At 40.1% G+C, this 24527-nt stretch overlaps 3 protein-coding genes and 1 long non-coding RNA gene across 5 annotated transcripts; 2 read left to right on the top strand and 2 right to left on the bottom strand.

Moving 5' to 3' along the window:
• Window positions 1–674: 674 nt before the first annotated feature.
• On the bottom strand, window positions 675–13851 carry gba2 (glucosidase, beta (bile acid) 2). Of its 2 annotated transcripts, none has more exons than XM_056369219.1 (18): window positions 13699–13851; window positions 12655–13411; window positions 8736–8827; window positions 8380–8495; window positions 7946–8164; window positions 7497–7736; window positions 7217–7319; window positions 6732–6885; window positions 5833–5958; window positions 5410–5594; window positions 5000–5104; window positions 4793–4900; window positions 4323–4474; window positions 3820–3926; window positions 3011–3153; window positions 2724–2839; window positions 2382–2573; window positions 675–1794 (listed from the first exon to the last, which is right to left on the bottom strand). In XM_056369219.1, exons 2-18 carry the CDS (start codon window positions 12846–12848, stop codon window positions 1570–1572), a joined length of 2577 nt encoding a protein of 858 aa, XP_056225194.1. In that variant the 5' UTR covers window positions 12849–13411; window positions 13699–13851; the 3' UTR covers window positions 675–1569. The 2 variants fall into 2 exon arrangements, with proteins under 2 accessions (XP_056225194.1, XP_056225196.1); XM_056369221.1 differs by having other exon boundaries at window positions 13577–13702.
• On the top strand, window positions 6808–12648 carry LOC130164468 (uncharacterized). The gene is made up of 3 exons (XR_008826613.1): window positions 6808–6893; window positions 9770–9853; window positions 12402–12648. It is a non-coding gene; the product is annotated as an uncharacterized LOC130164468 (long non-coding RNA).
• A 685-nt stretch (window positions 13852–14536) lies between the features above and the next one.
• Window positions 14537–18875, top strand: rgp1 (GP1 homolog, RAB6A GEF complex partner 1). Its single transcript, XM_056369222.1, has 9 exons — window positions 14537–14690; window positions 14896–15011; window positions 15172–15305; window positions 15533–15616; window positions 15857–16006; window positions 16358–16504; window positions 16892–17019; window positions 17141–17318; window positions 18101–18875. Exons 2-9 carry the CDS (start codon window positions 14896–14898, stop codon window positions 18322–18324), a joined length of 1161 nt encoding a protein of 386 aa, XP_056225197.1. The 5' UTR covers window positions 14537–14690; the 3' UTR covers window positions 18325–18875.
• A 102-nt stretch (window positions 18876–18977) lies between these two features.
• msmp1 (microseminoprotein, prostate associated 1) lies at window positions 18978–20881 on the bottom strand. The gene is given in 3 exon segments (XM_056369223.1): window positions 18978–19682; window positions 20495–20603; window positions 20719–20881. Coding segments are annotated over 3 exon segments (444 nt in total). The 3' UTR covers window positions 18978–19510.
• Window positions 20882–24527: the final 3646 nt, after the last annotated feature.

Here is a 24527-nt window from a genome sequence, read left to right as displayed (position 1 = left end):
ATTTTTTTGTCTAGCAGCAAGGGCAGGGAAACCTGGATAAATGAAGTACAGGTGGCATATAAGGTGGTGGGTGAATCTCTATCAGCTGTTGAAACAGTAACAGGTGGCAGAGATGGTGTGATAAAGTTTAACTGCATCTTTATACAGTTTGTGTTGATAAATACTCTACAGAACCTTTTCTATTTGGATATAGCCGATAGTGTGAAAAATGTTGTGATTAGTTTGAATTTGGTCCTAAAACAAGATATTTCCCTCTGAGCCACAAATGTCAACCTCATTGTGGAAAAGTCAAGGGGATAACTTGAGTCAGTTGAACTGCCCAAGCACTTATCCTCTACCTTTTGCATGTGCAAGAGTTTATCAATCAAAAAAGCTATTGCCATGTGTTTTATTAATGGAGAATGCTAACATGTCAGTTAGCGTTCTCTACTCTCATAAGTTCTCAGTTAGTTTAAGATATGATGCCTATGAAGGCCAAAGCACATAATTCACTTCATCATCATTCATACTCAGACTCCTTGTGATTTAGATGGAACCATTTTATTCAAGTTTTCCTTTCATTTGCCACCTGTCCACATCTTATTGTGTAACTTTTGGTTTTACATCATCACTTCAGGGAGCTAATTATTTGTATTTTATTTTTATTATTAATTAACAACACAACAAAGGTCCTGTTGTATCTTATTCAGTCGTTTATTCAGCATGATTGTCATGGGTATTGGATCTTATAAAACATAGTAAATGTTGCTGCTACATTTATATACTGTAGATATAGGCCAACATGCAACAAGGCACCAAATACTATTTAAAAAAGAAGAAAATATATTTTTTTCAGCCTTAATTTCCAATACTACTCATCACATATTACATCACTTATAATAGCATTCAAATTTAAGTGGAGGAAAAAAATAATCTTCAAACTGACTCTTTTCAAGTGCCTATATATCTGATCCAGTAATCAATTGATTCAAATCACAGGCCTTCGGATATTCTCAACTGTTTAAGACAATAATAACTAAATGTGGCTGGTATAATAACAGACAACAGTCCTCAAATATTTAGCCCGTAAACTTGTTGCAAGTGTGCAAACTTCATTTTTAACATGATTGCAAACTGTTAAATGTAGTGCTTGCATGTGTGTTTACATGCGTGCAAATAGACATATGTTGCTGGAACACAAGGTCAATTTTTAATTAGCATTACATACTGGCTATGATTTTGACAGTACCTTGCTACCATCCTACACTGCACACCTCAGGAACCAATTGTAGGCTCTTGAAAAATGTTGAACTCCTCACCTAAAAAATATCATGATCTACAGTAGCTGCTGACTTTGTTAAGCATAAACCATCACAGTTATGACCTTAAGCCTCAAACGACAAAACATCTGAAGCAAGACAGTAGAGAATTAAATTCAAGGTCTGTAACCAGTCAAACAGAGCACTGCAAGGTGGGAGCGCAGATGAGAGTGGTGGCTGCAGGAGGGCTTGGAGGTCATTTTCAGAGGAACTCATTATACCTCACTAATCACACCAGTATGATGACTGAAGTCTAAGCTCTGACTTTCTCTCAAATGCTGCCAATGTCTCCAGTTTGAGCTGATGTGGTCTGATCCTTCTGTGAAGTGTTTAGGGCTAGCTGCATGGCCCATACGCTCAGAGGCCTCATGTAGGCCAGAGAGCGATAGATGCCCTTCTCACAGTAGGCTTCAGGAGTCTGGAACGCCATGCCTAGTCTTTCCCACACAGTCCGGTAGCAACCCTCCGCCGTGCGCAAACCCTCATCCCGCATACCCTGAGGAAAAAAGTCAGCCGCAGAGGTGTGAGGCAGTGTTTCATTTAGTAACACAGTCAACACCACCAGCCATACAAACATGCACTTGTCATCAGCTGTCATTAAGTTACTTCTAGGGTGTGTTTATAAACAGAAATGAATACAACCAAGAGTGTAAACTTAAAGTCAAGAATGCAGGCCTGCAAATGATTTACTCATGAGTAATGAGACATTACTATTAGCCTCTAGTAAAGACGCAAATGAAAGAGTGAGTTTAACTTTTTTGAACTCTCGGCACTTGTTAGTGTTGATGCATGCATTTCATTAACACATAATGCTGGTTCCGTTCCTCAGTTGCAGCTGCTGAACTAACCAGAAAAGATTGCAACTAACAATGATTAATCTGCTAATTATTTTCTAAATTCGTATAAGACCAGGCAAAATAGTAAATCCTCATGGTTTAGAAGCTGGAACCAACAAATTTTTGGCACGATTATTGATGTAGTTGCCTTTTTTTTCCAAACTAAGTAATTTATCAATTAATCACTGTCGCTGTATAACTAGATGTGGTGAGAAGGACACACTGACATAGTTTCAACAAAATGCACCTCATGGATCATAGTGGCTGCCAGTCCATACACTACTCCAATCCAGACCTCATCTGATTGGACGCTGGAGCGGTCAGGCACTCCTTCAGGACGCATGCCGTTAACTGCCCCCATCTGGCCTCCAGCAAAGGTCATTACATTCAAGTCAAAGACAGATTTTAGTGCGGTCTGGATTTTTTCTTTTGGAAAAGCCTGAAGAGAAAGAGGAAGTGTTGTTGAGTGTCCCAATCTGAAAACATTCCCAATTTGGTGTCTGTCTATCCTACACCTTGGAGAAGGAAATGGCTATACATTTACTACATTTACTACATCTACTACTACATTTTACTACTTTCAACTTGCCTGGTAGTCTCCCTCTCCCAGCCCAGACGCTCTCAGGAACCAGTGGCCAGCACACTGGTCAGACATGACACTGTTGGAAAGGTCTCTCCCACTGCTATCATAGTTGTAGTACTTGCCTAAACACGATGGGAAATATAAAAATAAGTAAGTCACCAGTACTCTCAAGCAGCTAACACTTACAAATCATTTGGACTTTGGAATTTTAAAATCAGTACTTATTGTAAACCAAGTGAAGCCCTTCCATATACAAACTGAACACAGCACAACAAATGGGTGTTTGAATTTACCGTTCCACAGCAGTTGGTCAAAAGCAGCACTGCCTCTGTCCAAGAGGTCTCTGTAATATTGGTATTTCTCCTCGTTGTCTACCAATCTGGCCATCTTACACATCACACACAGGGACGCCAACCACAGCCCACCACAGTACGCACTGTAAAATACAAATAAACAAAATGACACCAGAGAAACTAGGTTTACATAGGTAATAGGTTACAGATGAGGATCATACATGTTTTAAAGAATGTATTTTTAATTTACTTTGTTTGGTGATGTAATAATATCCTTACTTCCTTTGAATCTACAAGTTTATTTACATATTACAAAATCTGCAAATTAAACTTATTATCCTTCAAATCAAGTCAGTCTAGCTACTGTATGAATTTATTTAAATGTCTTCAGTAAATTTCCCAGCTTTGTGCATTGTGATTCTTCTTTATCCCCTGTCTTAAAGTAAAAATCAGCAAACTGACGGTTTAAACAGGAACTACCAGCTTTAGATGACAAAGCCTTTTATCTTTGCTGCAGCCTCTGAACTAAACCACAGCTCTCAGGTCACATGTAGCGAAGCAATGCAGCTATCAACGGGGTTACATTTGTTTAGAGGTTAAACATTTTGTACTCCAGTGTCTTTATGGGCTGTGTGTGCTAATAGTAACTTGTTAATATCACTGCGCCTAAGCTAAAATACTTACTTGCATTTTATTATTCTTTGTTCATATAACAATAGATGAAATGGGGGGGATATAAGACAACCTATAGGATGGAGTCTTGTAGTTTTTTTTTAGGTTGGTGGAGAGTGCACTCTTTAAACTCTCACCTTGGTCCAGTCACTGTCCAGCCATCATAGGTCTGGTCAGCATATCCAGAGTTTTCTATTAGTCCATCGCCATCTAGGTCAAACTTTATCTCCGACTCCATGACCGCCTGACAGATTGACCAGAGTAAGACAACAGAGTTTGTGTTAATATTTCAAATGACCTTCACATATTTACACAGATAATAGTCAATCTGGAATTTCCTGTAGATGACCTGTGTTTCCACTGCAGCATTGCAGCAGAGAATAGCCGCACAGAGCAGCACCACTGTGGTCCTGCTAGGTAGCAACTTGTGAAAATCTTTTACTAAGAAGAAGTTTAAGGAAATGCATTGTGCTCGTCACCAAGTTAGCAGAGCTTCATTCACAGTACATGTAAACTACAGCATGGCTCGGTGCAACTAACCACCAGTGGAAAAACTCTTTGAAGGCACTTATGTCACTCATGTCTGAATTGATTCAAGTCTAAAGCACAATATTATAAAGCCTGCATCAGTCAGTTATACCTGGCAGATGGGCCACATGTCCCGCAGGTACTGACTGTCCTGGGTAAGATGAAAGTCCCTGTAGACCTGCAGGACAAACTTCAGGTTCAAGTCCTTCCAGTCTGCAGTGTCATGAATGAGGTAGGCATTCACCCTTTGCCATGGCTCATCATCTGGGGACAGTCATCATATAGTACTTAGAGATACTTCATGGCAGCAAAATTGAAAGATAACCAGTTTAAAGCAAGTTTGAAGGCTCTGCAAGTTGATTTTCATTTGATACAGAACTGAAAAGAAACAACAGCCTGAAAGGTAGTAAATCTAAAAACATGGTAAACATGGCAGCAGTTCTGAGTAACAGATGTTCTGTGGGGAAATAAATGTGCTAAAATGTGCAAAACCACTAGTTCTAAAATGGTTTACTGCAACATCAAAAAAAATATTCCAAACTATGCCCTTCAGAGTTGTAATTAATGTAGTCTTCCTCCTACCTGGGTCTCCTATGTCATGAGGCACCACATTTTTGGCCTTGACTGGAGAATACCGCCCACTCATCAGATGGAGCCTTTCTGTTGGGTCCTGCTGAACCACACTGCCAGCTGAGAAGAAATTAATGCTGTGAGGACTGGTATTGCGCTTTATCAAACACACATGGTTAAAGAATTGATGAAACACCAAGATAACACCACTCGACTTACCAATATCATATTGCAGACTCAAGGCAAGTTTTGGCCACAGCATGATAAGTGCAAAAGAAGCGTAGAAGTGCACATCGTATGTGTTGTACATTCTGTACTCCTGACCTGAGAACCAATAATGGTTTAGTAATACATGTCATAAAAAACATATTTAATACAAAAAAGCATGGTGGCCACATTACTTTTAGTTCTCACCACATGGATGAAAACCATAAAACTGAAACTGTCAGTTCATAATTTTGACAGTGAGAGCAGCTTTTATAAGTATTAAGTATTACCATGAAGGGCCAGATAAATGAATAAAATGGTAAGAGACATAATTACCAGTTACTCTCTGTCACTTCCAGTTCACTTTTGTATTAGATGTCACATTATGAATTAGTTGTAACCTGTTTTCCCTCGGCACTTACCTTCTAGGTAGGCAAAACGGCCGTACTCCTTGATGACAGCAGGCTGAGCTGGGAGCCCCCCCTCTTCACTGCGCACGCCGCCACTGACATCAGCATCCTCTGGTAGCTCAGTCCACACCGACCCTCCATCCACCACAAAGTACAACTCATTAAACAGAGCCGATTTATACCAGGAAGGGAGAGAACTGTGACACACAAATGCAATACAAGCCAAGGTAAAACAGTGCTTACCTGCTGAGGTGTTAAATTCAACTATTAATTCAAGCAATAATGGTTTGAAAATGGGATGTCTACTTTGATAAACTAATTGAAACCATATGTATTGGTGCTGAGGTAATCATAATTTATCATCATTGGTTTATTTATCATTGTCTGGGGATCATTTTTCATGTAACCTACAGAGCTTTCAGAGCTGTGAACTACCTGTCCCGCAGAATCGGTCTCTGCCACTCCTCAATGCTCTTCTCCCACTGTTTGTAGTGTGTTAGGGCGTAGTGACTGAGAGAGGGGGACGCATCCCCTTTGGTCCCAAAGTAACGAGTATATCTCCTGGAAACAGAAAAGCAACAAGCTGGTGATGTTGGCACAAGAACGCTTCATGTTGATGAACAAATGCAACAAATACAAAAGCAGAAATTGTTGTATTTGGATTAATACACAACACTTAATAGCCTTTAAATGTCTAACATTTTTATTACATTACTATTTTTTACTCTTTTTTTTTGGTTTGAGGTGTGTCATTTTCAGTTGGACCTGAGGCTTTGAAATAGGAGATGTCATTGAAGGTAGATTTGTTTGGGAATTACCTATCACTGAAACTTTTTGTGCCTCAACTATTAAATATCCAGGCAAGAAATGTGTTGAACTGTGCTTTATGGTCTGAAACTGACATGAAATAGGAATAAACACCAACAGCCTGACCCAAACCCAACAACCACAGCTACGAAAGTAAACATGACAACACCAGTGTGGTTTTTGGTATCGTAACCTAACAGGTATGACAATGGAGCAAACAAAGCTGAAGGGAACAGTGTCTGCATGTGGCAGTGAAGCCACATGCCAAATCTTAATGCATTACACAGGTCATGATAAAATAGTAGGAGTCTCTCTGTTTGTCAGTTAATTTGTACTAGCTGACATACAGAGAGACTCCTACTATCTTATGATGACCTGTGTAATGCATTAAGACAAACATCACACGATCACAGCCATTGGAAAATATTTAGAATAATATAATTTCTTAGCACATTTCAATGCCAATGCTATTCAGTTAATGTAAAATGCAAATGTAACAGAGGAAACCAGAAACTTTAGCTGCATACCTAATGTGTTCCCTCTCCCTGGAACCGAAGGTGATCTTGGGCATGTCCCAAGTCAGACAGAACTCCAGGGTGTTACAGCTCTGAGCCGACACCGAGCAGCCCACTGCCAACGCTGCTGCCACCTTCTCTCCCCTAGGCGTCGGCGGGCAGGAACCTGCAGAGGTAAGACAAGGAGGATGTAAGGTTACTGAGGGAGGTTAGAATAGGTCATATTATTTAGCACACTGCATGAAACAGAACTGAAATCATTTACATTAAATACACGTACATATTGTGAAATACCATCTTACTTTTTTCCTTTAAAAGCAAGCCCCAAGTAAAGTGTGCCTTCCTATAGCCTGGGCTTTTCATGCATCATATCCTTTCATTCAACTTTTTTCCCCACTTCTTTTTTTAATGTTACTTCTTCATTTTGAGTAACCGCCAACTTTAGACATCTGTTCCATTTTACATTGATCCTTCCTCAATCTGTTTTAAGCACTGACCTGTAGGAGAGTCCAGTCGTCCATCAGTGATGAGGTCACTCCACAGACTGCTGCAAGTTCCCTTTGGGCTGAACGCTGTCTGGTGACTGACCTCCCTGTCAGGCTGTTAAAATGTGCACACAAACAAACACTCTCATTCTTGGTAAATCTAAAATCTAATGCTCATTAACTCAGCAGATTTCACTAAGAATCAATACAAATCCACTTCCAGATAACAGAGACTATTGTTTCAAATCTTTAGTTTATTCCCTGGGAATTGCTTGAGCAACTACCTACAAACCTGTTCTCGGGCTGCAATGCACAGAGTGTATGGGTTTACTGTAGTGCAGTGATGTAGCAAAACCCCAGACACTGCCTCCCCCTCCTTCTCCAGGTGGAATGGTTCATTCCAGTGTCCCCCGCTCTTGTCGTCCTTGTGTCCCGACCCATTGACCATAGTAAACATTATGGAGACATCTAAGTCGTAGTCATTCTTGTTCTCTATGTCCCACACAAATACAGCCACCGGGAGACTTGAGTCCTGAGAGAAATAAGAAAGAGATTTTGAGGCATTTAAATATATATAAACCAAACAACAAAATGACTAATTACTTTCATTTATCAGTCTTTTTCAAATTATTTTCTCAACAAACTTTTAAGAATATTCAAAACCTGTTGGAACTGCAAACGCCAAACGAAAATATCATAACTCATATCGGACTGAATGAAATCCAGGGATGCCTCTGTTACCTGGTAATCATGGGGGATGACAGGGGAAACCTGTCTGCAGGTCAGGGTGACGTTCTGTCCCGGCAGGTGGTACACAGTCCAGGCGCGGGGGTACAGGGCGTGGTAGAAGGCATACTCCCCACAGTAGCCCCAGTTCCAGCCTTGTAACGTGGGAGGACGCTCTACAGATAGCACCTGCTGGTAAACTGTTTGTCCTCCACGACGCAAACAAACTGTGAACTAAGATAAAGAAAAGTAAGCAAAATGAAAACAGTGAATTTTTTTATCCTTTGTTTCTGTTTATATTAGGAGCCATTTAAAGGAGTTTTTTTATGAGTCAGCAAACTATTGTACACCAAAATATATAAAGCCAGATAAATATCCTGTGACTAAGTCATTCTTAACGATGTAGTGTGCTTTTGCTTGAGCCTCAGCCTGTTTAGGATCCTGCATACCTGGTTGGCTGTGACAGTTTTGTAGTGGTACATTCCAGGGTTAAGTTGCCATCGACAGAACTCTCCCCTCCAACCTCTTGTGATGGTACCTCCTCCAATACCGCCAAGTGGAGCACCTGCAAATTAGTAGAGTACAGGGGGGGGGTTGGTCACCTTAGAGCAATGGCCATCCTAAAGTAGATAATAAAGTGTTTCTTATCTAATCATAGATAATAATACAAAAACAAGTTACAAAAGGCTTCATCAGACAGCCCTGAAAATTTCCCATGCAAACTTAGTCCCTCTCAAATTCAGCCTTTCAACATGAAAATTCGAGAAACTGAGCATATTTTTCTGCAAGATAGACCTGAACTCACCATATATTTGACGCAACGGTTGGGCACCAAACATATCGATGAACGGAGCCTTCTTTTCCACCTGGGTCTTCTTGTACCACCATTTTAGATACCTGGTTGAACACATACACAGTATACAGTACACTGATCACCTTACAAATCATAAGTGGAAGGATGCAAGTATTAAAGTTAATGAAGATAGCTGAAAACAAGTGGAGAAATCAACAAATATACAAGTCAGATATAACACCATTATTAAGGATGCAATTAGTAATCAAGCTTGTCCTCCCCGTTTGTTTACTTGTCTCCATTCATACTCAGTTCAATGCAGTTACAGCTGTTTCCAAGCCTTTTGCCCTCTCAGCCTAAGCTGGACAATGCACACGCGTATACACGCACACACACACACACACACTTTAAGAGAGAGAAAAGAGTGAATTTTGCAGCTACATGCAGGACACACTTGCAATGAGGGGAATGAAGTCAAAGTGGTAGCTCTACTTTATGTGGTTGATGTAAACAGTGTGGTTACGTGCACGTGTTAGTGCATGTGGGTGTCTGTGTGCAGAACTTGCAATTGCACCAGGGTTGTATTGTAAAATATTAATTAGGCTATGTTACAAAAGGTCTCAAACAACTCCTGGAGCCTGGGGCCAGAGGCTCAGGAGTTCAACCTCAGAGCCATTAATCTGTTTCTGTTCAAAAAGTATGAAGCTGCTGTTTTTGGTTGAGCTGTTGTATTGCATTAGATAGGCCATTAGTTCAGCACAGCGCTGGCTGCAGTGCTTATAATGCCTCCCATTACATTTAGCCTACATCGCTTTAGCTTTTAGCTAAGTGTTGTAATACACAACAACTTTTTGCTGGTATTTCCAAAGTGGATCCCTTTCAGTGGTCCTTGAAAGGTCTCAAGGGGGCCCCAGCAAAATGAGAAAGACAGTAAGAGTGTAATAAGCAAGACACTTACTGTCCCATTGCATTAAAAGATCATAATTTATCTGCAGCAAGCTGACAGTTTGTTGAACAACACCAATGACTAAACACTTACTTTGCAGGTGCTGCCGTTTCTGGCCTTCAATTTGCTTCCTGTTGGTAAAACTGAGCAGGTGACATCACTACAGACAGTTCTGTGCAGACAGGTATGCAAACTTTGTTGTCAAGACGCCAAAACGACAGCATCCACAAATATTTCTATATTGCTAGTATAGCAGAGTTTCACCCAGGAAATTTTTCCACAGATGAGATCCTGATGCATCTCATCTCATGATCATGGTCATGTGCCCTAAACAACAGCCACACCTGTTAAATATATGGCATTTGCTGCCTGAAATAGCCCTTTTTTCAGGGGAGGTGGTTCACCTCCCCTAGAATTCATTGCAGGAAATTCTGGTATAGTAACCGACATTAATGTCATGGAGCAGCTCAACAACTATCTACATCAAGAGAAGTCAAAACAGGGAGGGGGATAAGTTTGTGCTTAGCATTCCTACTTTGTTTACATACCTGAATAATCAAGACTTTTTAAGTCACAAACGGCTTTCTATTGCTGAGAAAGATCCTGTGCAGCTGTTTAATTGCTGTGCAGGACAATACAGCATCTGACTGTATTGCAAACAATAACCTCACATGAAAGCTCAGTCCGGAGAAACAACAATGGCCCGCCGATACAGCTCCACTCAGTAGGAGATGAATGGGTTCAGTTAAAGCGTATTATTTGAAGCTATGGCAGGTTACGCTATCGTCAGGATCTTCTTGTTCCGCAGCTCAGCTGGAATGCAAACAAAAGCCCTCACCCTGATCTCGACCTGTGAATACCGACCTTGTACAGTAACCTGTGTATGCTGAAGCATACAACCATACTGCTTAAAGAGGCCTGTAGCACATTTAATAGCAATAAGTTTTATGTCCTACTTATTGATATCCAATCACAAACACATTTACCATGGTAGGTAGATACAACCACTGGTCCAATGAGCACGTTCAAGGCTAGCGGAAGCTCAGTGGAAGCTTTTGATGTGTTAAAAAAACAACAAAAAAAAGAACAACGTTACTTATAATGATAGTAGACGAGGTGACTGTTATAGGCAACACTTTTAAATTCTGGGCCAGTTATGCCAGTTGTCTTTCTTAAATGTCTTACTTTCACCACAAAGTTTAATTGTAAAATATTGCATTAACTTTTTGTGCTACAGTTAACAATAATTTATATAATATTCCTATATATGTTCTAAAAATATTGGCAAGCCTTTCACTTGCTATACCTCTCGCTCAAATGATGCAGAGCCAAAGGTGTGACTTATACTAACCTTATTTTTAACACCCTCTAAACAAACTCCTCCTCCTGAGTAACTGCTGTCATATTAATCAGTGCAATAATTAACATATGTGGCCATGGGGATAAAGTGACCGAGACACACCTTGGATGAGAAATGGGAGAGCATGAAAGAGCTCTTTTATGAGCCTAAGCTGAGAGTGCAGCATGTTTGTTTTACCACAACATTGCAACACATTTCTGAACAGTGAAGCAAGTTCAAGCTTTTATGTTTTAACACGGATGAACTGTTTTCTTAGAGCTTGTTGGGGCAGAGCACCATGACATATAATACAGAAGTAACACACACCACTGTTGTTGGCTTACAGCTGTAAGGAATTTACATGATGTCCTATCGGGCTTACAAGATGTGTTAGAGCACTGCACTGCAGGGGTCTCGTGGGGAGATAGAGTGTAAAAGTAGAAGCAGCAATAGCGATGGTTTGGTGGGGGGGGGTTAAAAGTATATAAACTTATTCAGTCAAAGCATCTGTTTTGTTTCGAAAACAACAAGTACAGGGGGTCAGCATGAACAAGAAATACGTTCAGTCCAGATCACTAAAGAGCAGACTTGACGACTGTCACATGGGACTCACTGACACAACTAAGGACTCCTCAGTCAAGCCACGCTATTTGGATTTAATGGATAAGTGTTGCATGTCTGTCTGCCCGAGAGTTCACTAAAGCTGCAGAATGTACTGCTTTTGTATCTCAGATGTCAGCAGGTTGTTGAGATAGCAAACAAAAATAACATGATGTGGAGATCAGTGCTAGATTTTTTTGCCTAGAGTTTCTTGTCATGTTTGTGGGACTGTTAATGATAGGCCACTTCAACCTTCCTGCCTTTACTGCTGGAGAGGGTTTGAAGTTATGCAGTGGTAAATAAACTGCACCTTGAACTTGAAACTAACCTGTAGCTCATGTAACGCTTTAAAGAGTGAACTTTATGCACATTGAAACAGAAAGTGTGTTAGTAATGTCTTAAGTTCACCACAACCTTTTGATTTAAAGGAACATCTATAGAGAAATCTATTGCAGTATTACTGTCCAATACAACAAACACTAAGAACTGTCTATCATCTGCACACAACAGAATGGCTGAGACCACTGCAAAATAACCTGTCTGACAGTCACCACTTCAATCAGGTGCTTCCATTTGTACACAGAACAAAAACAAACAGACACTACAACTGACTTATTCCTTAAGCCAATATTGACAAAAACACACAAAGGCAATACACTGTGGTTATCAGTTTTAAATACATTTAATATTCAACTAGTTTCATGCTTTTTTATTGTTCAAATGCTTCCTTTGGTGTTACTGTGATACTGAAATGTATCTTTTTAAAGCACTTCACACCTGCTCTCTCTTTCAGGTGTGTGGGCTGAGAAATATGACACTAATACCTCCCCAGATACTAGACCATGGAAACATGCACGTGGGTTAAATGGAGTGAAACAGCCCGTCCCAACACAGGAAAAATCTCCAGGGTGTGTAGTGAGTAGTGAGTGCACAATAAATATTTACCATTGTTAAATGAATGTTTTCTGCATCTCATAATAACTAAAGTTCTCTGTTCAGTCTATTGACTGTATATTTAGTGAAGGGCCAGAGAGTGAAAGTCTCACCTGATTCCAAGGCCAACGTGCTCCCAGACATTGGACAGCGAGACATCTTTTGCTTGAAAGGGCTTTCTCTTCTCCTTGAACTCATGTGCCAGACAGATGCGCCAACCTTCCTTGGGCACTCCGTATCCCATTTCCTTGGAGACATACCTACTCATGAGGTCCGCTGTGGATTTCTCACCCCACTCCGAAGACATTTTAGCAGGATTTCTTGCAATAGGGATCTTAAAGTGGTGAATGGGAGCAGGGAAATACTTGTGACTACAGGCACAGATCTGTCCCCTTTTGTCAGCAGAGTCAATCTATTGTGCCTTCACGATGGAGCAAAAACACTGAGGTGGTGGCTGCAAGTGGCCTAAATTTTTATTTTTTTTTAATTGGATCAGTAAACTTCAAATTGTCATTCCCGCGGGACAAACCGCATCTCATCTGACAAGCTCTGAATACCTGCGGGACATGAACCGACGAGTAAATAATTGCTCCTTCAGGTATGAGGTCCCATTGCCATTATAACGTTATTACTATCCACATCTCTCAGTTTCTACAGCTCCACATGTTCATATCCTCAAGGATTATTTGCATCAGGTTGCTTCACCATCACCCTCTGGATTCCGTTCTTACAGTTATGACAGACCCGCTCTCCCTCTTTGTAAGGGAAGTCCGGATGTGCCTGTTTTGTGAACTGTGCTATGAGGGTGGATGGACAACAGGTTTAGATCGACAGGAAGTACTGAGGATCTCGGTCATTCAGTCGGGGCTCCTAAAGTGAGATTACACAAACAAACAAAATTGTTAAAAAAAAAAAAAAATGTTTTAAAGTCGGGATTACATTAACCTGATAGACATTCAGGAGGGCCGGTATCAAGCAAGCATCTCAGTAACCAGCGGTTAGCTGCAAAGCTGCAAACTGATAATATTACATCACCTTTGTAATAAATCTTGTAACGTTAGCGACCGCTTCGCTATAAAGCCAAGGAGCAGGAGCTAACTCTGCTAGCTAGCTCACGATTAAAAGCATTAGAAAAGAGATGAATATTTTTAAAATACCGGAGCAACGTCGTCATCCCGCTGCAGCTCCAACCCAACCTCTGTCTGCACCCTGTAGCTTCTGCTAGCACGGCGCTCACTATGCAAATAGTTTACATTTGTCACTAATACATCCGGTGACTGCAGCCCTCGAATTTTCTGTCAGGCGGCAGTTTTTCTGAGGATGCTCCCGCCTCTTTTTTACAAGATTGGCAGATCCAAATGTTAACCAAGCTGCTAACCCACCTTACATTAGAAACCAAACAATGGTTAATTGTTGCTTGAGTTTGCTGGAGTCAAAATCGGTCAAGATTGGACGTAAGTGATGCCTGACAGGCATGACTTAGGGACATGTAGTGCAGTATGAAAGCCGCTGTCAGCCTGTACCATTTGGAGTAAAGAGGGGGGGGGTTATATTCATACGCACTTTTTAATTTACTCTGCAAATGCCAGACATCGGCAGATGTTTATAAATATACAGTTTATAAGTGTTTTATTAAAAAAAAAAAGGCCTCTGTTGAATGTGTAGTGTGAATGCCCAAAAAAATTTTTTTGCAAATATTCAGCTTTCGCTTCCCAAGCAGTTACCATGGCAACGGCCCACCTTTCCTAAGCTCTGCCACGTGATGCATTTTGAATGGCCGACCAAAAATGTTACCGAAGTTTTACAATAGTGTTTTATTCTGTAAAAACACGATTAACTAAAATTTAGATGTCACTCGGGCATTAAGCGGAACTTACTCTCAAAGAAAATACATGTTGGTTGATATATATTTTTATTTTTTTTGCAGTTTTGTTTTCCCGGGGTTCGTGATTTGTCGGCAAGCAGCGGATATAGAATCTACATTATTTTTTGTTTACTGTAGTTGGAATGGTGGCTAACTAGATAATATATGGTCGATTCTCCTGGAAATACGGTCAAATATTGACTTGTTTTATTTGAGACGTACATTTAGGTGTGCCTCGGGAGAAGACAACGTATTTTTTTTGCTGCAGTGTCGTTTGAGGTCAAGGTATGTCTTTAAATTATCCTGAAAACAAGCTATTAGCAAGCTGGGCCAAATAAGTTAACTTCTGTCTACAGTCATACAACACTTTGGTATTATCTAGCTGGAGTAACCAAACAAAACATTTCAGATTGCAATGCGCATTGTTATCTACATTTGTCTTCGTATTCTCAACTTGGTAACGAAGCTTTGTCGTTTTCTAACATTACAGATGATCGAGGTGGTGGCTTCCATGGCCCGAGGCCCCGTGTTTCTGGCCGGGGAGCTCATGGAGTGTCTCATAACATTCACCAACCCAATGTCCCATCTCTCCACCTCTGCTAGCAGGTAGGATTGTACTCCTTTCACCTCTTCACTGATCACAGACCTTCAGATGTGGGGTTAAAACATGCCAGCGTCTGTCTCTGAGTTTGCTATGATATATGTGTATATAGGGAAAGACAATGAATGCCTTTGTGTAACCCCTTGTTTTCCAACTGTATTCCAGTGAGATGCTGGCATGGGCCAGCGCCCAGATTCACTGTCAGTTTCATGCCAGTGAGAACAGGGTGGCCCTTCCGGCCCAGGGGAACAAACAGGATGTCCAGGCGGAAAGCGACACAGTGCTTATTCCAAGCAGAGGTCAGTGGGAAGAGAAGATGGAATCTGAGATGAGCAGAACTAATAATCATTATTGACTATTTTAAACATGCATAGAAGTACAATTACATTAAGCAAAGTAAAGTACAGCAAAGTTTCAGACAAAGATTTAGAAGGATCTGGATATTATTCGCCTTATTTTACTAGCCTTCTGGCTTTATGTGTAATATGCCTCAAATCTCCACAACACTAATTCTTAACTTCTATAGGAGAGCGAGGGCAGTGTGTGCTGGACACACCACCTAAGATACTATTCTGTGACCTGCGCCTGGACCCTGGGGAGAGCAAAACCTGTAAGTGTTTGCATATGTGAAAAACATGTGGATTCACAAAAATCAAAGTTTAAATTGAGCGTGAGTGCCACAAGTTGGTGACAAAATAACATTCAAAAGATTAGAGCTGTACCTCAGTGCAACCTCTGCACAGACCAGATGGCATTTCAAATTTTAAACATCCATTATTTTTTCCCAAATGGCTATGCAGCATTTACAAATGAACATATATCTTTGTGTTTGTGATTCACTCTATCACAGATTCATACAGTGAGCTCGTACCCATAGATGGTCCTCCTAGTTTCCGTGGTCAGTCAGTGAAATACGTCTACAAACTGACCATCGGCTGCCAGAGAGTCAACTCTCCCATCAAACTCCTCCGAGTTCCCTTCAGAGTGCTGGTTCTGCAGGGTGAGATGACTCGGGATCACTTAACATCAAATGGTTGTATTTTGCACTGTAAAGCTTTCAGTGCTAATGATCTATGTCACTCATACTTTGACACCACATGAGTGATAAAATGTTTACTTTTCATTTTACAATAATTGTTGGCGAAGAATAGAATTAGGGAAACTAACAGTCAAATGCTGGTTAAGAATTACTGGTTTATTCTAGAAAGGTTTGCACTAAGGGAAAAGGAACGGTTTATTTTCTGATTTACCACTGTCTTTGATCAGGGAAAATAAAGACAACAGTCTCACCATGTGACTTCTATCGTATTGTGTACATGTAATGTCTAATATTTTCCCTTGTGATCTGTAGGCATGCCAGAGCCTCCATTTCCCCAGGATGAGGAGGTTTCCCCCTCTAACCCATTCCTAGAAGAAGAAGAAGCAAGCCGCAGGGATGCTCGGCCTTTGGAGAGAGCACTGGACATGCTGATGGCCACCACATCAAGACGCTGCCCACGTGAGTCAGATTCTTTGTCTCCCTGCTATAGTGTGAACAGCCTCCTCACAGTGAGATGATATTTTGCTACTTATCGTTGGTATTTTATTATGTTCGAGATAAATGTTTTCATGTTTGTGTGTGAAATGTTTTACATTTGTAATCATCCAAAGGAATAAAAAAGTTAACAGCAGGACAAACCATATTGGCCTTGTAGCTTTACTGTTACATCTTATGTCTTTATTGACACGTGCACATGAAAAAATGGATGACAAAAGGACAATTGTAATTTCACACAGTATGCGCTACACTATGATTAGATAAAATGTGAACTAGACACAAACAGTCTGATTCTTATTTGCAATTTCCCCTAATTGGCTTTGACTGGTGGGATTCTGTTTTCGTCAGACATGTTCAATATCACCAACATGCGAGGGAAAGTGGCAAAGTTCTGCATCTTCAAGATTGTTTACAGACTTGGGGAGGACATCGTCGGCACATTCAACTTCTCAGAGGGTGACATCCCTTGTTTACAGGTGTCTTTATGTTTCTTTTATTTGTACACTGCTGCTCACAGCTTTTGTACAACATAAAATTTTTCTATTTAATCAGTGCATGAATTGTGACTTCCAGTTCTCCCGTGTATGTGTCTTCCAGTATTCAGTGAGCCTCCAGAGTGAGGAGGAGATCCAGCAGCCGTACCAGCGGCGTCCCGGCCAGGCCGTCAGTGTGACCGGACACGGGCGACACCTGGAGTCCTGCCTCCACACTGCCTCCAGCCACTTCTCCCTCCCCATCCCGCTCAATGTCACACCGGGTTTCAGCACAGACATAGGTCAGTTGGCTGAAACATGTGTGACTCATTACTTGAGTCAAATGTGACTCAAGTATTTATCTATTTCTCAGACATCAAATTTCTGGCAGTTTTTTTTTGTTTCCATGATTGCAGTTATGTTCAAACATGAAATCTATGACTCCACTACAACGTCTTCGTAAATCAGTGTACACATCAGAGATAGAATATTATAACAGAGATATTAACAGATATTAACAGAGATGTCCCTCTTTAGTTAAAGGTACCCCCTGGAGTCTCTTAATACTAGAAGCTCTATAGAATATCTCTAAAGGGAGGTCCCAGTTTTTATTTCTTATTTTGTGCACACACACACACAAGTATGTGGATGACATCCTACACATTCCTGATTTTCTTTCATGTGGTAATGCACCAAGAAACAGCAATGTGCTGGAAAAAGATGGAAAAGAAAAAGATAGGTAGCTGGCCAACATGAAGGTAAAAAAAATTCTGCCTCCAAAATCCAAAACCTGATTTTTATAAGAGTATTTTTAGAAAAGAAATGGATTCAACTTGTTTGTTTTTCATGAACAGTAAAGTCTCAGGCATCTAATTCATCTCCTGAAAGAATTCCGCTTTAAAAGTTACTCAATAAACCAAATAAAGTTTTTGCATATTTTACTAACAACATTTAGGAGGTTATTTAGGTTTATATACGTGCTTTTATCTTTGTCAGATGCTCACCTGAGCATCAAGCCATAATATGCAGAATAAAGTCAAACTGTTACATAACTCAACACCCAAACCCTTGCCTGTTTCTACAGTATCTCTAAGGTGGCGCCTGCACTTCGAATTCGTGACCGCCCGGGAGCCTATGGAACCACCCACCGTCCTGCAGAACCAATCAGAGGTCACAGTTTGGTCAGGGGCAGAACATGTCGATGTAGATACCTTCAGCTGGGATCTGCCGATCAAAGTCCTGCCCACCAACCCGGCCTTGGCATCCTACATGTCTCAGTTTACAGGGACGAACAGCATTAATATTTGACTCTGAGACTGTGACCATGAGATGATCAGGTGTTAATATTGTGTTTCTAAGGGTATCGACAGATGTGTGCATGGTCTTGTGTGTGTGAGTGTATGTTTGTGAGAGGGAGAGAGAGAGACAGTTTTTTTTCCTTTCCAGATGAGAAATGTTTGCACAGACGCACATTTCAGGAACAAAGAATCTATTTTTGTTGTTTATGCAAAGCCAGTGATGGATTCCATGTGTTAAGTATGCAAACCTATATTTTGCCTTTGTCTTATGCATTTTTTGATGCATCCTAACTTTGAATACATATTTTCTTTAGGAAGACTGACTCACATTGACTGTGTGAAGTGCAACTGTCTCTGTGACTGCTGTGCATTTCTGTATTTATTTCTTTTTTGACTCTGTTATGTACTTGCACACTTGATATTTCTTATTTTATGTGACAACTCTTTCTTATCCAAGATATTTTTACTGTTAAACTGTCTTTCTTTCATCTTGAGCAAAGACTGTACTGAGGTGTAAATACTACAAGAGAGAAATTAATTAAAAGCGTGCTTTAAATTTGATCAATTTTATGTGAGGGACTCATCTGTTACTTTACTGAATCATTTCTCTTTGTAAACAAGAATTTTATTTAGAGGTTAAATGAGTTACAGCAGAAAACAGGTAAAATTCAATAGAATTTGTTGTATATATTAATGCATGTATATGTTTATATTTACACCAAGTCATTACTGGATTAATTAGAGATATGGCATTTGGCTTGATGTAAAATTCTCCAAAAACAATTTTCTTTACAGACAATCTTTGGCATGAAAAACTCCCCACACAATCTGTATTAGAATAAAGTTAATCTGCCATAGGCAGACCAACTGCTTACTATAATAACTAATATCAAACTAATTCTGAAAAAGAAGATTTAAATTTCCTAAATTTGTTTACATGGTTCATCATTTGGTGTTCACTTTCCTACAATTCTGTGATGGGAAATACTGCAGTTTTACTTAAATATACTTTCACAGACAAATAGCACTAACATTTCCTTCATTGATAATACAACATAGAAACGTACACATGCTGTTAATGTTTTATATATGTACAGTATGTATATGACAATAGTAGTTACTGTGGTTTAACTGTAGTGAGTATTGGGTTCACTGGCAAACATATCGAACAGATTAGTCGTCGGTCTAGTGGCTTTCTACCCCTCCAGCTGTTGCTGCAGCTGAAGAGATCCATGGCTGGGGTCCTTGAAGTCCTCACCCGGGGAGCAGGGCAGGCGGGGATCGGCTGCCTGCACCAGAGAAACTTTGCAGGACACCGGCTCCACCCGCACCTCACACCACGCAGGGAAATCCACCGGCCGATGCACCCTGGATGTCGATGAAGGTAAAGGAGAAGATTTGTTTTTCAGGTTTATTTATGGCTTTAAAAAGAAAACACTTTTCTTTGCACTCTCCACTCTGTTCTTCTTGATGTGGATTGTAAACTCCTGACACTATTTCACTTGGTCTCTTGTGCTGGTTCAGCAGTATCACTACACACAGGAAAATCAACAATGACTGCTGGAGGTGGCTATGGTGTTAATTTTCCATAACAGTCGAGTCTTGACAACATATTGAAGAAAGGAGCCTGAACAAAAGCATAGAAAATGTTCTTGAGACCTTAATGCCAGAGGTGGAAAGTATCTACAGCTATAGTTCATTCTTTAATTCTAGATTAAGATTTTCAAATACAATGTATTGTAAAAATAAATGATAAAATATGATATTATTATTATTCCAGATGTGTTTGAAAACATCCCAACAGTATGTACAATAGTTCAACGGAGCCTCAAGCAGTTATAACATTAAACTCAGTGATAATAACACAATAGTACTGTAAAACATTTGGAAAGAGTCTGTTTTAACTTTTAAGTATGATTTACTGCTATTATCTCTGTTCTTTCATTTGATTAAAGTAGAATTTTTACATTGTAGTTTTCCTACTTTTACTTAAATGAAGGCCCTAAATACTTTTCCACCACTGTCGAATGCAATACACTGCGACCCAGATTTTCACATCAAGTTAAATCCACTTTCATGAGGTAACTTCTGCTACTTTGTTCAGTCTCTCCGACGCTCACTGCAGAATAATAACTGTCAGCATCTGGACACCAAACCACACAGGAGGTTTGTGTACTCACGTCTCACAGCAACCGACACCGACAGGGTGCAGACAGGTGCACTGCATACAAGCGTTGTCCATCCAGGTTTCACCCAGTGAGTAGTGTCTCCCCTCGAACACACACAGTGCTGGAACAACACGTGGCAGTCAGGAAAAATTAACTTTTTCTTTAATGAATGGAGATCTATGTTTAATTTTGAAGTACTGATAACCAAACGAGATTAAAAAAGCTTAGGGTCTCACCTCTGGAGTTGAAGTGGCACTCCATGGGTGCAGCAGAGCCACCGCTGGTCCACAGAAGAAACCCTGCAGCTGCAAGCACCCAGTTAATGCCGGCAATCTCCATCTTCATCTGGTCTGGTCAGCCTCTGATTCCTCTTCTCCCTCTGCACCCTCATTTATACATCCTGAGGCTTTACGACCACGGCGTGGAGGTGTGGTTATCGCCGTCATGTGGCCCACAGGCCTGGCTGTGGAAGGCGTCAGCGGTGCCATCCACTGGGAATGAGGTGGTGGTGGTTTTTGTGGAGGGAGGTGGAGGGGTAAAGAGGAGGGAATCTTGTGTCTTGGCACTGTTTTGGCACTCCAGAGATCACCTCGCTGCGCTTCAGCGGGCATGAACCTCTAAAGTGATAGAAACAATGACACATCCATGTGGTGACTAAGAGAGGGAAGGGTAGGAGAGAGGTGAGATGGAGGGCAGGGGGGAGAGAGAGAGGTGACGTCCAAGGAGAGGAGGAGGAGGAGGAAGAGAGAGAGGAGGGTAAGAGGGATGGAATTATCAAACATGATTCATAACCATTCAACCTCTCATGGTTTTGTAGGCCAGGCTGCTGTCCAGCAACTTAAGATGTGACTAATACACATGTAAAACACGTGTCTAAATATTTATCCATAATAACACTTATATATACTATTATATATATTTAATATACTAGGATAAATAAACCAAATCTTGTCAAAATGTAAATCTACTGCAGGGTACTTTTAACATAGACTGTTTCGTACAGTGTGTTGCTATAGTTACTAAGACACCCTCATCTGTATAAATGTACAGATAGGTGAAAAATTGAAGGACGCGCCTCAATAAATGAATACAGATGCTTCCATACAGAGCACATGGTTTGGTGTGTAACACCATCATCAGATATCCAGTGAGGGAATATCTTTCGGAACAATCATGTTCAGACCTCCAGTAGAGTTTGAGAAACTAGTTGAATCTATGTCATGGAGCACTGGAGCCCAAAACCTCGCTAAGATACTTTTTCCTTTAACCCGTTACCCATTTCTCTGTACACATACAGTGTACGATACGCACACAAACACACAACCACATCACTGCAGCGTCCTCTGTAACCTCTCATCCTGTCTACCTCTGCAATATTGCTTTTATTAATGTGACATATTCTGTGACCCAATGCAGCTCCTGTCCAACATCAAAGGAAAGATGGACATGCAGAGTACCATGGAAAAATAAATGCAGAAACAACACTTTCAATTTTCTTAGAGGAAGACTAAGAATATTGGCTTTTTATGAGTTTATTTGTATTGGCATTTATAGTCTGGCTCTATCCAAAGGCAACTAAATCCACCCACCTGCACATCTAAAGCTCATAATGTACAATTTATATCTCATTAGTTTAATCTGTACAAAAACAGACACTACAAAAAAGTGTAAAAATGACAATTTGACATTTTACAGGGAGTTATATACCAGTAAGTCACCTGTCCCCGCCAAGAAATGGACCAACTTTTTCATTTAATCCCCCTCACCCCATTAAATGGAAAATTATAGTTTTTACACATTGGTGGCTATAGTGTTAACTTTTATTTAAAGGAAAGACAGTTGTATCAATCTTAACTTTAAATTTGACCAAAATTCTTATCACGAGGTCCACTTAGTTGTTTTTTCCAGAGGTTTCAGAAGTATCAGAAATAATCATCTTCATCTGTTGATGAAGGTCATAAGATGGAGACGAAAACACTGGAAAAACCAAGTAAAAGGACTTTGTCAAACCAATATTTAATTACATTTATGTTTATGTAACAGTGTCTTCCCCTTTTTTGAGTACATTTTTCACAACTCATTTATCAAAAGAGATGGTTTAAAGTACATGACGTAGCCTATATGCTGGCATTTGAGTTTTTTTAAATCCTGGATATCAGTTTTGGCCTCAAAGCTCTATTCTTGTGTTGTGAAGGTATGTGCATTTCTGTGTACTCTTTGTGTCCATTCTCACATTCATTCCTGGAAAAAAAAAAGGAACATTTAAAACATACAAAACATGACCCGGCCTGAAAATGTAGCACAATATCACTCCCTGGGCCAACAAAACATTAGCTCATCTTCTTCCACTTGTTTGCTATCTGCAGTCTGATCTGCAAGATCATAGGAAAAATCCTCTCAAACCTCTCACAGGAGGCCCCGGGGCCCCATAACGTGGTGTCTTACGTGCCTTTTCTCTGATACCTCCACAGTAGTCGGAGAGTGTTGATAGGTTTCGCTCATCAGTCAGGGATGCTTCTTCATTCAGTTGTATGACTCACACTTGCCTCGCTCAAGCTGCTCACTTTTTTCTGTAAGACTTGTTGCAGTTCAAGTTGTCATTAAAATGAATAAACACGTTATTATAAAGGCCTGATGGAAGCATTGGACATTTCAAAATTCAATTTCCTTACTCACTTATTTGCTTTATTTATTTACTATTTCTACTTATTGCTCTTCTTTAAGTTCGGCTAGGGTGCGTTCTCCAGACCCTGTACGTCCCCTACAATACAATGACAAAGAGTTCACACCCTGATTTGTCAACTAGGTGTCGTCAGCATTGATGAAAAGGGAGGATCTCATCAAAACAAAAGATGACGATTTTCCTGTCACACGCCTGCTGCCCTTCACGGACATGCACTTAATTGGTGACAAGTGCATTTTAACGGGGGAGACTGTTCTGAAGAAAGTTCTCAAGACTGTCGTCATGAAATAATCATACTTGGCATGTTGAATCTTTAATTAAAAAAGACTGTTCTTCTCTGTTGTGTCATGTTGATTATCTTCCATTTAGAAAAATTGCACCCTAAAAGGTTAGTAAACGCATGGTGCAAAAATTTATATTTTTTTCTTCATTTCTGTAATTTCTGTTAATTTCAGCAATGAATTCATCCTAAACATGCACTATACAACACAGTTTTCTAAATCTGTAGTATAACATTACCTGAGTGCCGGAGTGTAACCACAGCAAGGGTGTAGCAACATTGGTAGGGACCAGGGAAACAACAACCCCGCCACTCCTCCAAAACAAAGAGACTAGCTTTTCAATACTGTCAACTAAACAGTTTAGCATATGAGATCTGAATTTACATTCACAAATTCCCATGCGCAAATGTTGTATTGAATTTCCATATATGACATACATGTATGTATAAGTTAAATCATTTATGTATTTAAAGTGTAGCTTATGTATGTAAAAAACTGTGTTGTAATAAAGTTACATTTTACTGTGATTATTTCATGTATGTTATGAACTTATACCTTCATATAAACAGAGAATGTATATATATGTCATAATAATGTATCCTCTTATAGGTGACTCATGGTAACTTAAGTCTTAATTTAGGGACACATATGTCATATACATGTGTATATAAAAATGGCATAATGGCATAAATACATGTTATTCTAGGAAGGAATAGAACTGTCGAAAAAACGTCAGTATATTAAGACATAAAGGGTCATAAAGACGTCATATTGTGGTAAGAATGAAAACGACATAGCAAAGTAATGCATAAAATTACCAATAAACGTCATAGTATAGTATGGCATAAAATGTCAAAAAAAAACATCATAGTATATTAAGGCATAAAAGGTCATTGTAAGGTTTGGATGGTGGTGAACCCTTACAACCAGGATGAAGGCCAGCAGGATTGAGGTGCAAGCGTGATGGAGAACAGCATCAGTCACACAAGGATTTGTCTCAGAGCTCTGATTTTGGTTGACTGGTGACCATAGGCAAATTACAAAAAAAGTCCAACAGCTCTTACATATATGTAGCAGAATG

The sequence above is a fragment of the Seriola aureovittata genome, chromosome 23 (assembly GCF_021018895.1).
Source record: "Seriola aureovittata isolate HTS-2021-v1 ecotype China chromosome 23, ASM2101889v1, whole genome shotgun sequence".
Lineage (NCBI taxonomy): Eukaryota > Metazoa > Chordata > Actinopteri > Carangiformes > Carangidae > Seriola > Seriola aureovittata.
Note: the sequence above shows the minus strand (reverse complement) of the source record. Positions and strands in the feature narration are given on the sequence as shown.

Excerpts from the sequence above, each read along its gene's own strand:
- gba2 (XM_056369219.1), bottom strand. The coding sequence starts at position 12,848 with ATGTCTTCGGAGTGGGGTGAGAAATCCACAGCGGACCTCATGAGTAGG. Across the intron at positions 8,496-8,735 it reads ACCGTTGCGTCAAATATATG|GTGCTCCACTTGGCGGTATT; the intron begins GTGAGTTCAGGT and ends ACTAATTTGCAG. Across the intron at positions 5,105-5,409 it reads CCGTTTTGCCTACCTAGAAG|GTCAGGAGTACAGAATGTAC; the intron begins GTAAGTGCCGAG and ends ATTGGTTCTCAG.
- rgp1 (XM_056369222.1), top strand. The coding sequence starts at position 14,896 with ATGATCGAGGTGGTGGCTTCCATGGCCCGAGGCCCCGTGTTTCTGGCC. Across the intron at positions 15,617-15,856 it reads CCCTGGGGAGAGCAAAACCT|ATTCATACAGTGAGCTCGTA; the intron begins GTAAGTGTTTGC and ends ACTCTATCACAG. Across the intron at positions 16,007-16,357 it reads CAGAGTGCTGGTTCTGCAGG|GCATGCCAGAGCCTCCATTT; the intron begins GTGAGATGACTC and ends TGTGATCTGTAG.